Here is a 15,278-nt window from a genome sequence, read left to right on the forward strand (position 1 = left end):
CGTTATTTTCTTTCTATTTTATTTGTTTTTTGCATATGTTTTAATAAAAACATGTCAGTAAACATTGCTATTTATTACTATGCGTTGTTAGTGGTTTTTTTTTTTTCTCTTTATTTGGTTTAAAAATCAAACTTTTAAGCCACGTAATAACAAATACATCAATATTGTGATTTAAATACAAAATATCATCAGAAGGCTGAAAAACATTGAGGTATAAGCCATCGTTCTGAATAAACAAATGAGATCACTAGGAACTCTTAACAGGTAAAACTGTCTGATATTTGTATTTTCTTATTTACAGACGTTTTATAACATTTTAGTTTTTTTTTAAAACTCCTTGTGTCATTTGTTCATGTATTAAAATGTTTTAGTAAAAACATGTAGGTAAATATTTTAGTTTATCACAAAGTGTTGTTAGATTGGTCTTTATTTGTCTATTTTGTTTTTTAAAAAATCACACTTATCAGAACAAATATATAAACATATAATGTCAGATATCATCAAAAGGATGAAAAATATAGAGATATTAGCCATATTTCTATATAAATTAATGAGGGATTACTAGGAAATCAAACAGGTAAAATTATCTTTAAATTGTGTAAAATTGATGTATTATTTCATTTACGTATTTGTGTTTATTTTTTATTTTTGGGCTTTTTTTTTTTAACACTTATTAAAGAGAATCAGTTCAAACTGTCTGTTTCGATGAATTGATTCTTAGCTCTAATGCAATGAAGTCCATGCGTGGCATTTTTCCATGCATTACAATTTTTTTGTAAAAACATGTAGGTAAATGTACTATGTATAGTTTGTTATTTTAATGGTCTTTTATTTTAGTGTTATAAAATCACACTTTTTGATTTGGGAAATGATGCAGATTAAATTCTTAAATGTGTACTCCAACTAGTGTGTTTTATTGGCATGTTTTTTCATGAAACATGCACAATCTTAATTCTCATTGCTAATAACTCCTTATGAGTGTACAAAAGGTGTCTGTTGTAGATCTGTGAGGACGACATCAGAGATGGAACGGGTAACGGGGTTATGCGTGTTGATATGAAGCGGTTCTCTGTGTGCTGGTGAGATATGAGGGGATGACAGAATGACAGACCGAGGTGAACAGAGGGGTAAGACTCGGCGGGATATCACCTACTATGTGTGTGTGAGAGAGAGTTTTCCAGAATGATTAATTCGCTGGCGTTGGTTTGTGAAAGAGTCTTTTTAGTGATTGTGTTTTTGGGTTTGAAGGATGTCTTTTTGATGTTGCAGGTGGGATAGTGAGCGAGCAAACGGGTTTTGGAGGGTGTAGGACGTGATAAGTGAGTTGAAACACTTGAGACAAAGACACTTTGTCCTCTCACCCTTTTTGGGATTGTTGGGAGGGCTCTGCCAAATGCTATACCTGCGTATCCCATCAATGCCGCCACACAGAACAGCTGTCTGTTTGACAGGCTGCACTTCCTGTGCCGTCCACTTCTGTTCTTTTGTCTGGTACAGCTCATACCCTTTCAAGAGCCATCACACATATGCTAATCCAACACAACTAGGGCTTTTTAAACATCAACAGTAACAAATAGCGTTATAGACCAGTGTTTTCCAACCTTTGTCTTGGGTACCCCCATCACAAAGTATATCACTGCTAATAACATCTCGAAACAACCATTTTAACAGTTATACTTGCAAAGACGGTATAAAATGGGAACTATTGTGACTTTGGAAAACAGAACTGATTTTTGACATGCTCACTTTCAAGATATGACAATACAAGGTTTATAGAGGTTTTGTGTTGACCTTTAGAAGAGTGCACTATGTTTACATCTATTTATTCTGTGTGTGAAAGGAAAACAGTGTTTGTAAAATTCATTAAATATAGTTATGGACCCAGAATACGAGAGATATTCTACAGGGATAATGGAATGAATGTTTATTTGTATCTGCTTTTAGCTTTAGCTGAAGGCAGCCTGAAAGAGGCAAAGACATTTAAACTACTAAAAAGTCTTTGTAACATGGTTTTGAGTCGTGCCCAAAAAAACTGAGCTTTACATTTTTTTTATTTTTTTTTATTTACTCAATGAAGAATATATGTAATTTGCCATGTTAGACATACAGTATACTGCATTTATTGAACATATTGTTGTTGTTTTTTTTCATAGTTAGGCTGTCTTTTTTCAGTTTAACCAAATTTGTAAGAATTACTTGTGCAACATATCAAATTGCATCCACTCATGTCCTCGATATATGCACTGTCCCAAAAGTTCCCTCCGATTCTGAAAATATCAGAAGGATGGTCTTCCTTTTATCATTGTTTTGCTTTACAAAGTCAAACTCCATAGCGCCATTTCTGAGCATTTGCGACCATGTGAACATTTTTGGTATCTGCAGTCGTCGTATTTGAACAGTCTTTGGCAAAAAGCCTAAATCAGCTCCCTGTAGTGAAAGATAAACATTTGGTGTTGTCGACGTGTGGAAAAGGTGGAAACTGTGAAAGTGGAAATTGCCGAAGTCTGTGGTAAAATGTTCAGCTCTTGCGTAAGACAAGTTGCTGCAGTCTGAGAATTCGTGTCATTTTCCAGTCGAACATTTTATCCTCCAATAGAAAGCTGAGCTCAGTCCAAAGACCATTTACAAATAATTAAATATGAATTGATATTTGCATATATACACCACAACTTTGTTTTCAGTCAACAGTTTTTATAAATGTTTCATGTTTTGTACATCCAAACACATCGTGAAGTCGTGGCTTAACTCCTCAGGGCTGATTTCCTCTCTCTATTTTTGCTCTGCAATGAAAGAAAAAACATAGATTAGTTACGAAACATGCGTCAGGTGCAGAAAAAGTAGCTTTCTTATTTCAATATAATTTTTGAACAATAAACATTTGAAGGAAGTTTGCAAATTGCAATCATTTGGAGCAACATGTATAGTGAAAGCTCGAGACCAGTGAAAATTGCATTTTTATTATAAAAAAAAAATCCCAAAACATTTTACGTTGAAAGTTTAGTTAAAAAATGTTTTTCATTTCATTTAAATCTTTTTGTGACATTTTAAAAACCATTATTTTACAAGTGAACAGCTTTGTTTTATCTTTTGAAAAGTGCAAAATTAATGCATAATTTTATTTTTATTGTTTAAAAGTCTATTCTAGATTAATTACGAAAACTGCAATGTGTGACAAAAATGCTTTATTTTGTCTCATTCTCAAACAATAAAACATTTTAAGTAACATAAATTACAATGAACAGTTATTTGTTCTTGCATTGGAGCCAAATTTATTTTGAAAGCACAACAAATTAATTTTTATTTAAAAAAAAGTTTAACTTTAAAGTCGATCTCATTATGATCTCATTTTCAGAACATTTAAAAAAAACATTATTTTACAAGTGGAATTTTTTTTCTTTCTTGGAACAAGTATTGCGAAAGTGTGATACATTGTAGTTTTATTATTTAAAACTCAACATTATACTTTAATGGAAGATTAGCTAATAAAATTTTTAAACATAAAATTTTTTTTACAAGTGGACATTTGTGAATTTTTTTCTTTAACTTTGGAACAAGTATTGCAGAAGTGCGACAACTTCTTGTTTTATTAAAAACCTCAAAACATTTCACTATAATGGAAGATAAGTTGAAAAATCTTATTTTCACAACATTAAAAAAAAAACATTATTTTACAAGTGATCAGTTTATGTATTTTATGTGAAAAGCACAATATAAGCTAATTAAATTGTTATTTTTAAAAATGTGGGTATTCATTTAGCAGATGCTTATATTCAAAGGGAAAATACAAACACAAGTAAATTTGTTGTTGACTTGTTTTCTTGATGTTTCTGTTCTCCCTGCGGGTCGGTGGTTTGGCATTAATGCGCCAGCTGTTTTTCTCCTATCACCTTTCCATCTGCGGTAGCACACACACACACCTGGCTTGCATTTCCCAGTTAGCTTTGCTTAGAATGGGATCATATGGAATGCCGTTGTTTCGACAGCCCCGACTTATGTAGGCGGAGCTCCTAGTCAAAACACTCAATCTTAACTGATGAAGTCAGAGTCTCATTTGAAAATAACCCTGACCCTCAACATTTTCCTTCGATATTTTTTATTTTTTTCCCCCCAGCCCCCTCCTCTTCAAGTTCACTGCCACTTTAAAGTCACCAGCGCTTTGACTCCAGGGATCACTTACGCCAAACTAATAGGATTTTGCCTACATTTGCTTTTCATATCCTGTCTAACACACCGTAAAGAAATTATTATTGCTGGAGCTTACGTCTAAATGCCCGGATTGATCGTACGCTCGCCTACTCTGAAGTCCTTTATAAACACATTATTTCAACGTACTTTGAGGCAGAAAACACATAAAGGCAAATTCTTAAATATCTATATCAATAAATTGCCATTCACATGTTTTTTATTTAAGCCGTCTACGACAGGCCTCTTTAACACAAATTTTTGCTTTCACCTAAGGTTGATAGGTAACGTTGACAGCTTGTGAAATATCACAATGAGCCGGTGTGTGTACACGTGTGTTTAGACATGAAACTCGAGCTCTTGACAATGACAGGATGAGTAGATTGCTAAAAACAGTCCTTTGCTCGAGATAATCCAGTTTCACTCCCTTTAAATGCACTGTTTACATTATAAAAACACACTTTTGTTTTAGTAGTGTTCGGTAGTATTTACACAGTCCACTCGCTGCTGCCCACAACCACAACCGCTCGTTTCCTTTTGTTTATGATTATACGCCGTACCGCACCACCTGTGTTAAAGGATGGCCCAATTTCAGCCAATTTATTAGCTAATTCAAGTGCCGTAACTTTCCAGAAGGCATTGAAGTATTCACACTTGGCAGTTTTATTAGATTTCACGTTTGGCCAAATGTTTCAAGATTCACTTGAATCGTTTTAGAGAGGAAAATTTCAGCTAACACTTCCAATAATTTCTTATTGTGTCAAATGTTTGGGCTCCCGTCGGAGCGAATGACTCTAAACTCTTCCATATGCTAGTAACGAGAGAAGTCTCGATAATTATGAAGAAAATATGACCCAAGGATTGACTGCACGACTTCGGGACTCAGTCTTTACTCGGTTACCTTCACAGCAGACTCCATAATCAAATGGAAAATGTGCCAAATTGTCCCAGCCATCCTACATATTCATGGTTAAAAGGAATAGTGCACCAAAAAAGAAAAATTCTGACATCATTTTGTTCACGCCCATGTTGCTTCTAATCCACGTGCTCTTTATTTTCTTAGTGGAACATAAGAGGACCAGTTTACTGGCCAAGCTCCAAATAGGACGAAAAACACCATAAACACACCATAAAAGTAGTTCAGATGATTGGTGCGCTATATTCCAAATCTTCACAAGCCACGCCATAGTTTTGTTTGGGGAAAAGCCCACAATCGTGGTGATCGAAGCTCATGGCCAGATTAAAAAATGGCACATGGACATAATTGACACCAAGACAGCATTGGGTCGCTGTTTTCGAATTCTGGATGCAAATGCAGGCTAGACATGAGCTTCGTCGGAAGGGAAGGTCAAATTTAGTTTTGGAGGCTTTTTGTAGGTTGACAAAAACTGTTGTTCCATGGAAAAAATAGAAGCATAGAGGTTTGAAGTGACTTTAGGATGAGTATTGGCAGTACTATTCCTTTTAAATGCATTCTCCAAAATATGTGCACATACATTTATATACATGATTTACATAATCATGTGTGGTTACGCAATCACCTTGCAATCTATCCCAAACTACATCATAACCTGTGAAAAAACCAAACACTGAAGAATGCTTGCCACTAATGGCCAGTGTGGTTTAATAGAAAAGGCAAAGGAGAACAGTGTCAAAACACAAAAATGTAGTATGGGTATGTGTGCCATGCATATTCTGACTACATATAAATTCAAACATTGATGCTGTCCAAAGTGAAAATGAATAGAATTAAAATGCCAGATGAATCAAAAGTTGTAAAAAGTGTAAAAAGTACTCCAAGGAGCCATTTGCACGACAACATTTTCAACTATAAACGGGAAAACGTTTTGTGTTTTGGCTGTTCGTTTACATGTCAGCGGTGTTTTGGGGCCTGAAAACGCAAACTTTTGAAAACGGGTTTCAAAGTGCACGTTTTTGAAAACAATGCCGTTATCATCTCCGTGTAAACATACAGAAATGCGAATTTGTGAAAACTATGACATCATGCGCACTAGTATTACGTGTTCGGTCTATAGGTATGCGCGCGAGTACTTCAAAACAACGTGCGAGACATTCAAAACTACAATGGCGGACTACAGGACTGTTAGTGCTGCGAGTTTATTGACGTTTCTCCAGCAAAGTGTAGATTCACTGCATCACTACTACAACCAACGATCGCCATTTTCATTGTTTGTATTCACCACTCTGTGGAAGAATGCTTATGTTCGCAGGTGCGTAGTGTTTCTTTACAAAGTGACATCGCCAACTACTGGCCTGGCATGCATAATACCGCGTTTTAGTCGTTTCCGTGTGAACAGGGATCATTTTGACAACGTTGGCGTCTGTACGCGAAACTTTGCAAAAACGCAAAGGAAAAACTCTTCCGTTTTTAGTACATCGTTGTCTAAATGTACCCTAAGTGAAATTATTGATACTGAGTGAAAATTTTACTCAATTTAAAGTCCACATATCTAGCTAAAAATACTTGAAAGTAAAAAAGTATTCACATTAAATTGGACTTAACTATTAAAGTAAAAAGTAACTTTTTTTCCTGGATAGAATGAAATAAAGAGAGGAGATTGTGTGAGAGAGGAAATACATTGTACATGGATTTCAATGGCGTGGAATAAGTGGCATTTAAATTTAATTGGATTGGTTTAAGCGTTGCACATGCGATGCAAAGGACCGGAGGATGAGTCATAAAGAGCACGCAAGTCGACACGTGAACCAAAAGAGTCATAAAGGCACCACAAAATGACATGGTTGCTTCAGCAATTGTGTTTTTCATCTCACGTTAGCTTTTTATGACACTACCGGTTATGTTTAGGTTTAGGGTAGGGAGCTCGTTTTGGTTGATTTAAAACTCGATAGAGCATTAACCCTTAACTTTTTGGGAGAACATTTCACCCGCTTTTAGCGCCACACAGTGGACATCTCACTGTGTGGCACAAAATATTTGTCATGAACCACAAAAATTCATTTAGCAAAAATGTTGCCGCAGTCATGTAATGTTCATAAGATCAGGCTGGGCTTTTGTGATGAACAGTCAAAATGTATTTTCTTCATTGTGTGGGAGAAGGAACTCATGCATTGCGATGTCAGAGCACCCAGTTCCTGAGACATATATTACAAATCATATACATGAAGCTTTCAAGAAAGTTAGTAATGTCGTTGATTTTACGAGCTGTTCTCTGAAGTTTGCTACCAAAACGCTGAATGAAATTACTGTGTACGATTTTGTTGAGCAGATGGATGAATTCAATAAAATTTAATTATTATTATTATTATTATTATTATTATTATTACTGTTTTTATAGGTATTATCGCCTAAAAACAACAATAATACTATTTCATCAAATAGGGAGAAGAAATTCATAGACATGATTTAAATATGCATATGTAGAAAAACATGACATTTAATTACAAAAGTCTTTTGTTTTATATATACTGTATATCAGTAGTGTAGTCTAGGGCATACGCAGGCATACACCGTATGCCCACCTATCTTTCTTAGGATTTCGCGCCATGCCGCAGCACCGTTGAGTCAAGTGTGTGTGTATATGTAATGCACACGGAGCTGGGAGAGAAATACTGATAACACTGGTAAGACAGACAGTCCGACTAATCTGATCCACCAATCAGAACGTTCATTTTAGACATGATTGGATATTTGCTAACCAATAATATTTTCCGTTTCAGTAAGGGGCGGGACATTTCCAGTGTCTGATGCACAAGCATCCCTGGAGTAACCATAATTTGCACTGTAAATTTATTTCCCTACTAAACGGATATATATATATAATTTTAAATTTATCTTGTGCAGTTAAACTTTGTAAAAATACTGCATGTTATTGCACCCCTGCTAGTTTTTGATGCTCTTTTTTTGTGTGCCTTGTAGTGCTGTCGGTGGTGCCTTTTCTTGTAATATCAAATCATTTCAATTTATATTTCTAAGTAGGAAAACAATTTCACTATACACAAAGCACATAATACAGGGTTCGTACAAGGTGCTTAAAGTCCTGGAAAACCCTTGAAAATAGCCATTTTTACCAAGAGGTGCTAAAAAAGTTCTTGAATTATAGAAAATCTTAAAATACGCTTATATTATTTAATAAATGTTATTTATTTGTTGGAATAACACGACGACAGACCACTAGACCGCCGCTGAAGCGAGCAGCGCATAGACGGCGCTGTCACGTGACACCTGTTACTTTTGTCAGCGCTGTTCGGAATGGGCCAATCACAATCAAGTGTTACTGGTGGATTTATAAAATAGATATTTTATAGATACTGCTGTTGCGGATTTAACAAGTATGAATCCTTGCAACTATCAGTTTTAATTACAATTTACTCTCCAGAGTGAAAAAATTAGATGAGATGTAAAACGTTTTGAATGATTTGAATGCAGATCAATGGAGGATTCAGTTTTGTGATCCGTGTAGCGCCCCCTTCTGTAAAGAAAGTTTTGTCTCACAAAATATGGTATTTCTGACAACATTTGGGCAAATATCAAAATATGTAGACAAACATGTCCCTTGACTTTTTTAGTCATGAAAAAGCTTTCAAATAGCGAAAAAAAAAAAATGTAAAGGTATCATTCTATAACCTAACCTTTAATAATATGAAATGGCTTGACTCTGTTTTGCCAATTTTTTGGAAAATATATTTGAAATTGTCAGTTGCCTGAAAAAAAAAATCCTTGTATCAGCTGGTACACCACTTCTGTGACGTCAAGTTATTTATGTAACTTGACTTGAAAATTAAATAACAAAAGAAAGAACAGCAGGCAAGTTGTCCTTTATGAATTAATGAATGAATCAGTGCATAATGTCTGTGCAGAATGAATTAATGTCAACAAAATGTTTACCCTCAGCATTTTTAGGCAAAAACTGAACTGAATGGAAAAATTTTAATATTATGTAAGTTAGAAAGTAATTTTGTTTTTAGAATGGCCCATTTGCAATTTCGTTCAGAATTGGGTCTTTCACAGTATGCCCACCTCTCCAGACACTACTACACCACTGCTGTGTATATAGTATATGCAGTATGTGCAATGTGCAAAATAATCATTTCTGACTTTTACATTCATAACCGTCCAATCTGTGGAAGTAGTTTTTACTACAGAATAAAGTTTTGGACAAAAAACGTCGGTATTTCTCACTTTGTGCTCTTGGTTTTGAATGAATATCATTACGTCCGGTCGGGTGGAAACATACACTGTAAAAAAATGTCCGTAATTTTAACGGTAAAACACTGTAAAAATGCTACAGTAAAAAAACTAAACGTAAATTGATTGAGTAGTTACCGTAAAATATACGTTAATTTTCTATATATATTTAAAAAGACAATACATGTAGTTTTACAGTAAAATGTTGTCAGTTTAATTTTTAGATGTAAAAGTATGATTTTCCCATATCATTAACAGTAAAATGTATATTATGTTTAACAAGAGAGTACATGTACTTTTACGGTAAATTGTTAAAATTACCGTAAAAAAACATCGGGTGTTCCCAGAACTGCCTGAGTAACCCATCATATTTCATTATATTCAAGGGAATAGTTGTTTCTTATTTTTAATATCAGTTACGTACATTGTTCTGTGTAATATATGATGTAGTTTAGTTAGTGTTTATTGCATTATTTAAATGTCACATGTGTTACCCTGATGGTGTTTAGTGTTTGTGTGAGTGACACTGAGCACTGTCTCTACATGTTTATTGCTCTTGGAAGAGTCACTATTGATGAACTTCATGTCATCATGTGCTCTTCTGTAATTACTACAGTAATTAAATATATTATAAAGTGAAAAGCAGATTTTTACAGTTTCAGAAGTTTATCATTTAATAATATAAACAGTGGTACTGCACCGTAAAATATACAGTAAAAACAACAGTTTTAAACTGTAAAATGTACAGGTTGTTCTTAAGTTGTTTAAATTTTTACTGTATTTTTTACATAAGTATTCTGGCAACCACAGCTGCTAGTGTTTGTAAAAACAACTGGATTTATTTTTTTACAGTGTCCAATTTAGTCACACACATTTCAAGTCATCCAAAGCTCAATTCAGATCTGAACTTCCGCTTCTGCAGATTGCTGGAACTCCATACGGCACTCAATTAGAAATGGCTGGCTTCTTTTCTGTTGTCTTTCTTGTTGGACGCGTGAAAAAGCGGCTTCAGTAGAGTAAGACTAAAGAAAATGATGTGCAAAAATTTTACGAGTACTTTTAAATTCTAAATAAAATTATAAGGAGTAAAAAGTATGATTTTTTTTCTTTGGAGATGTAGTTAAGTAAAAGTATTCTGTTTAAATTGCACTCGAGTAAAGTACAAATCCCCCAAAATAATACTTAAGTACAATACTTAAGTATCTACTCAGTTACTTAACACCCCTGAGGTAAAATCAATAATTTTTATATAGACACAAATCTGTTTTATTCCTGAACATCTTTGCAGGCAAAAGTAGCAGTTTTCTGCTGTCAGACTGTCTGCGTTTGATTTAAACATCCATAACGCAGTTTGCGGGAGATTCGCGATACCGCTGTCTGTTTTGTGTCGGCTTGCAGATTTTTAACTTTGGCGCAAACTCGAACGTTTGATTTTAGTCATACTTCAGCATCTTTCCGTTGGAGTTTTTTTTTTTTGTCTTTCTTTAGAAACAATAAAGCCGTGCGTTTTGGCTGAGTGATACTTTCACAGTGTAATGAGCACTAAGTAGGGGTAAAAGAGACGAGTGTGGTTTTGGAGTGCACAGACCCACTTCTGAAACTTCACTACAAAGGAAAGTCCCGGTCTGTTTCATATATCTGCCTGCCACTGGAATTCTTAAGACATGGGTGTAATTCTCGATAGGACTTTTAAAGATCTATCATTTCGTTTGTAAGGATTAAAGTTATGGGCTGAAATGGGAGTGTTGGCCTTTGGCCTGCTGTTGTTCCTAACTATGTGGTTTTTGGGTGGTTTCTATGTGATTTTCAACAACGATCGGACCACAAACAGTTTAACAAATTAAACTTTTTGAATGGTAAGTTGCCAAAAGGGCTGTTTTATCAGTAACAAGCTTGTATGTTTTGCTTTTATTTTAGGGCACTTATATATAAACATGCATACAGTGGCCCCAGAAATGACTTGGAGCCTAAGCCACACTTAAAAATGTTTGAATGTCTCTGCATTATATAGTGAAAAATCAAACCAAGTGGCATTTAGATAGATAGCACAAATAAACTTAAAGCAAAGCATTTCACAAATACAAGTTTGTTAGGGTTCAAATGTTAAAAAAATTTAAATATTGGTCAAAATCAAGACAAAATTTTGAATAATTTGTGGTTGTCAGAGATTTGTGATTAACTACTCATGTGGTTACCCTGCTAGGACACCTGTGTAAACTGATATCCACTAAAATGGCACCAGTTGATTAAAAGTAATTTGTTTACTGATGCCTCTGATATTTAGCTATCTAATGCAATGAAATGTATACATTTTTAAGTGTGACTTAAGTGTCTGAAGTTTTTGGGGCCGCTGTATGTTTCACTCCTACTTTTTTACATTAAAGTCCTGTGTGGTTTGTTTGATATCAAGTGAATTAGGTACAGATGCTCACTGAGTAGTTTTGAGTTGCTGCATATATATTTTTCAAGATTAAGGGAAACTTTTCCTACCTATTTTATACTTTCTTTGCTTTGTGTAACAAGAAAAGTACTTCGGAAATAAAAGCATAATTACAAACCCTAATACTCTCAAGAGGTCTGCGAAAACCGTTCTGTTGTTTTCAAAACATTTTGAAAGTCCTCCACCGAATGATTTACGATTGAAATGAAAGTTTGAACAAGTTGCACGTTGAGCTTGACATGTATATTAATTGGGTAACAAGGAAGCGAGTAAACACAACACAGGATGTACTGTGAATCACTGAGGAGGGTGCATGGGTACTTGGGGGGGAAAATACCCCCAAGCAGATGTTCCCTGGATTCTCATGTCCTAATGTATAGATCATGGACCTTTTTTGTATTTATGCCTCCCATTTGCTCATTTTTCATAAATGGCTTTAACTTGGTTTGTTGGAGCATCTGCTGCAGAATTGGTTGATGCTGTTGTCACTACTCTTCAATGGTTTATTTTATTCACATCAGACTTGACGCAATGCTTGAAATTTTAGTTTTCTGTTTTATTTTAGTTCAGTGGCTTCTGGAAGTTCTTCTTTGAGGATTAAATGCACCCTGACTAAAAATGGTCTTGTGTCAGGGCTCAGTTTAATTGTCTTAAGCGTGTGTTGCATTTCAATTTTTGACAGTTCTTCGCCACGCAAGTTTAAATTACAGTTTTTCCCTGCTTTCGGTTTGGTGTCATTGTATTCCTCGTGGTCAGAAGCATGATTTACAGTTTTATTTGTAAAGTGCTGCGGCTTGACGGGTTAAGGTCAGTGCAGTTGTGCTCTCCGAGGGACGGTCGGGGAGCGAGATGAACGATGAGTTTGTATATTATCTGACAGCCTTGTTGTTGATTGGATATTTTCCGCTGGGCTACGTTTAATCCAATCTTTCATTGCATCTGTGTATGAGGTCATGGTAGCAGCACACAGTAATAGAGATCTCACCCATGATGGAAAAGGACATGTGGATGAAGTCATAATTCAGCTTCATAGTGCTGAGGGTGGTTTTTAGTGTCAAACGTTATCTTTGGGATTGAGAAATTATGACATGGATTCACAATAAAAGACAAAAAGTTGGCCAGTGTTGGGAATTTCATGTCAGACTGTCTCAAACCACAAGATATTCCTGCCTTGGAAAACTTGTACCAAATTATACCATATCATCTTTCTGTCTTTTTAGAAGCATCTGGTTTTCACTCATTACATTATTGGTAAAAGCAGTGCCAGTTTCAATTGGAAATTGGGAATATGGGAATATCTTCAAGCTGCATTAATGTTTCTCAATGTTGTTGCTTAATTTACAGTCCTCTTTTAGAAAGGAAATGAGAGCTTTGTTTATAAAGCACTTTAAGCTAAAACCAGTATGAAAAGTACTCGATAAATTAAGTTTATTATGATAATATAAGTATTTAGCGTATTGCATGTAAAAGTATCTACTTTCAAATGATAATCCCAACAATAAGTCACCTTCTCGCCTCGGTAACGGAAAATAAATCCACATATACTTTTATCCCCCCCTGAGGTGCGACGATATTTCACACCTCTTTCGGCATTTCTTCAGCTTGTATTTGGACATGAACATGTTTGAATCATTCCATAACCTTCATGACAACATCTGCATATGTCTTACTCACCAGTTTCCTCTGATTGCTGAGGCAAAACGTGCAAATCTGTTTGGGTTGCGAGTTCTCAGAGTCTTGGCTTGGAGATTCATGATGGTGGTAGTAGTTTGAGGTTGAGGGTCCCCCGCTGTGGCACGGCTGGCCATCCCCGCAAGCTTCGCCCACCAGCAGCACGTTTCCCAGGTGGGAGATGTAACTGGAGGCCAACCGCAAGGTCTCGATCTTGGAGAGCTTCCGGTCAGCCGGTTCCGTAGGGATGAGAGTCCTCAATGCGGTGAACGCCGTGTTGACGCTGTTGGTGCGATCTCGCTCCCGTGCGTTGGCTGCGTTGCGTTGGCGGCCCTCCGGTACCACTAAACCTGCTATGCCAAGGGAGTTTGGTGGCGTCCCTAAGAGCCGTCCACTTCCACCCCCAACGCCAGATTTCCTCTTTCTGCCTCCGACTTTCAGATCATACCCTGAGTTGTCCAAGCGAAATGAGCGGTCATCAGAGCCAGAGCTCTCACTACCATTCTCATCGTCCTCTGACATCATAGAGATATCTGAGTACAGGTATCGGCTGGGAGCCGGTCGTACCATCGCGAAAGACATCGTCAACAGGTGCTGAAACTTCTTGACCTCTCCAAATGTTTCTTTCAAGGCTCTAAAGATCTTAACACATGAATCTCTTAGCTTTGGAACTGAGCATCCACTCAGAAACTATCAGTAGTCCTTTGGTAAAGTTGTACTCTAGTTTTACATTGCTCTGTCACTGAAGTCCTTTAGAATTTAGTTTTTCTTTGCAGTCAAATCAGAGAAACTTGGGGAACTGATCCTTAGGGGTTGTTCTTGTAGTTAAACTTGACCTCACTCACATCCCATCAGTGCTTCTGTCCTTAAACTAAAAGCCACATCTCGTTTCTACATGAGCACATGCACTCTTCTCTGTTCCTCTCCGTCTCTTTGCAGTGCTGATTCTCCCTCTGAGTAGAGATCCACATGTGGTTTCACTCTGAGTGTTTTCAGTATGGTTGTGCTTTATATTTATAGGTTGTGGGAGTGTCTGGTATGATTCCACCCTCCCTCTCTCTCTTACTCTGTCTCAGTCCATCCCTCTCTTTTACTGCTTATGCAAATACCCCAGCTGTCTGCTCAGCACAGGCAGGGAGTAAAGTGGCTCCATCCAGCTATCAGCTCATTTAACTTGCTGTTAATGACTGGCCTTTCTTGATTGCTTGCTTCCATGGTTTCTTGCTAAACCTTTTTCTGTCTTGCTCCTTTGGTTTCTTGTTTTCTTTTTTTTGTTTTTGCATTCTTTAATGCTTCCTTTTATTTCTTTTAATTCATTTTATTTCTGTTCTTCTTGTCCTTCCCTTCTTTTCCCTCTTGCTTTTCCTTCCTTTGTCTGTCTTCCTTCGAGTCTTTCTTTTAGTCTTCCTTCCAATGTTTCTTTCTTGCTTGTTTACTTGCTTCCGTTCTTCCTTTTTCTGTCTACTAGTCTTTTCGTCTTGTTTCTTGCTTCCCTTTTCCCTCTTGCTTTCTTTTCCTTCCTTTCTGTCTGTCTCTCCATCTTCCTTTTAGCCTTGTCTTCATTCATTCTTGCTTGCTTTTTTCCTTCTTTCCTTCCTTTTCCCTCTTGCTTTTCCTTCCTTTCTTTCTCTCTGTATGTCTATCTTCATTCTAGTCTTTTAGGCTTCCTTTCTTTTTTCCAATCTTCCTGCTTGCTTATTTGCTTTTCCTGCCTTCCTTTCTGTCCGTCCATCTTCCTTCTAGTCTTTCTTTTAGTCTTCATTCCTTCTTTCTATCTGTCCATCTTCTAGTCTTAATTTTAGTCTTCCTTTCAATGCT

General features: G+C 36.2%; 2 protein-coding genes across 2 annotated transcripts in view; one reads left to right on the forward strand and one right to left on the reverse strand.

The window, feature by feature from the left end:
* Positions 1-15,278, forward strand: part of LOC127425541 (ribosome biogenesis protein bop1) — a 118,967-nt gene that overhangs the window by 43,214 nt on the left and 60,475 nt on the right. The window lies entirely within an intron of this gene.
* LOC127425549 (basic helix-loop-helix transcription factor scleraxis-like) lies at positions 1,886-14,434 on the reverse strand. The gene is made up of 2 exons (XM_051671665.1): positions 13,464-14,434; positions 1,886-2,780 (listed from the first exon to the last, which is right to left on the reverse strand). The coding sequence occupies exons 1-2, from the start codon at positions 14,040-14,042 to the stop codon at positions 2,742-2,744; spliced, it is 618 nt and encodes a 205-aa protein (XP_051527625.1). The 5' UTR covers positions 14,043-14,434; the 3' UTR covers positions 1,886-2,741.

This window comes from Myxocyprinus asiaticus, chromosome 34 (genome assembly GCF_019703515.2).
Source record: "Myxocyprinus asiaticus isolate MX2 ecotype Aquarium Trade chromosome 34, UBuf_Myxa_2, whole genome shotgun sequence".
Taxonomy (NCBI): domain Eukaryota; kingdom Metazoa; phylum Chordata; class Actinopteri; order Cypriniformes; family Catostomidae; genus Myxocyprinus; species Myxocyprinus asiaticus.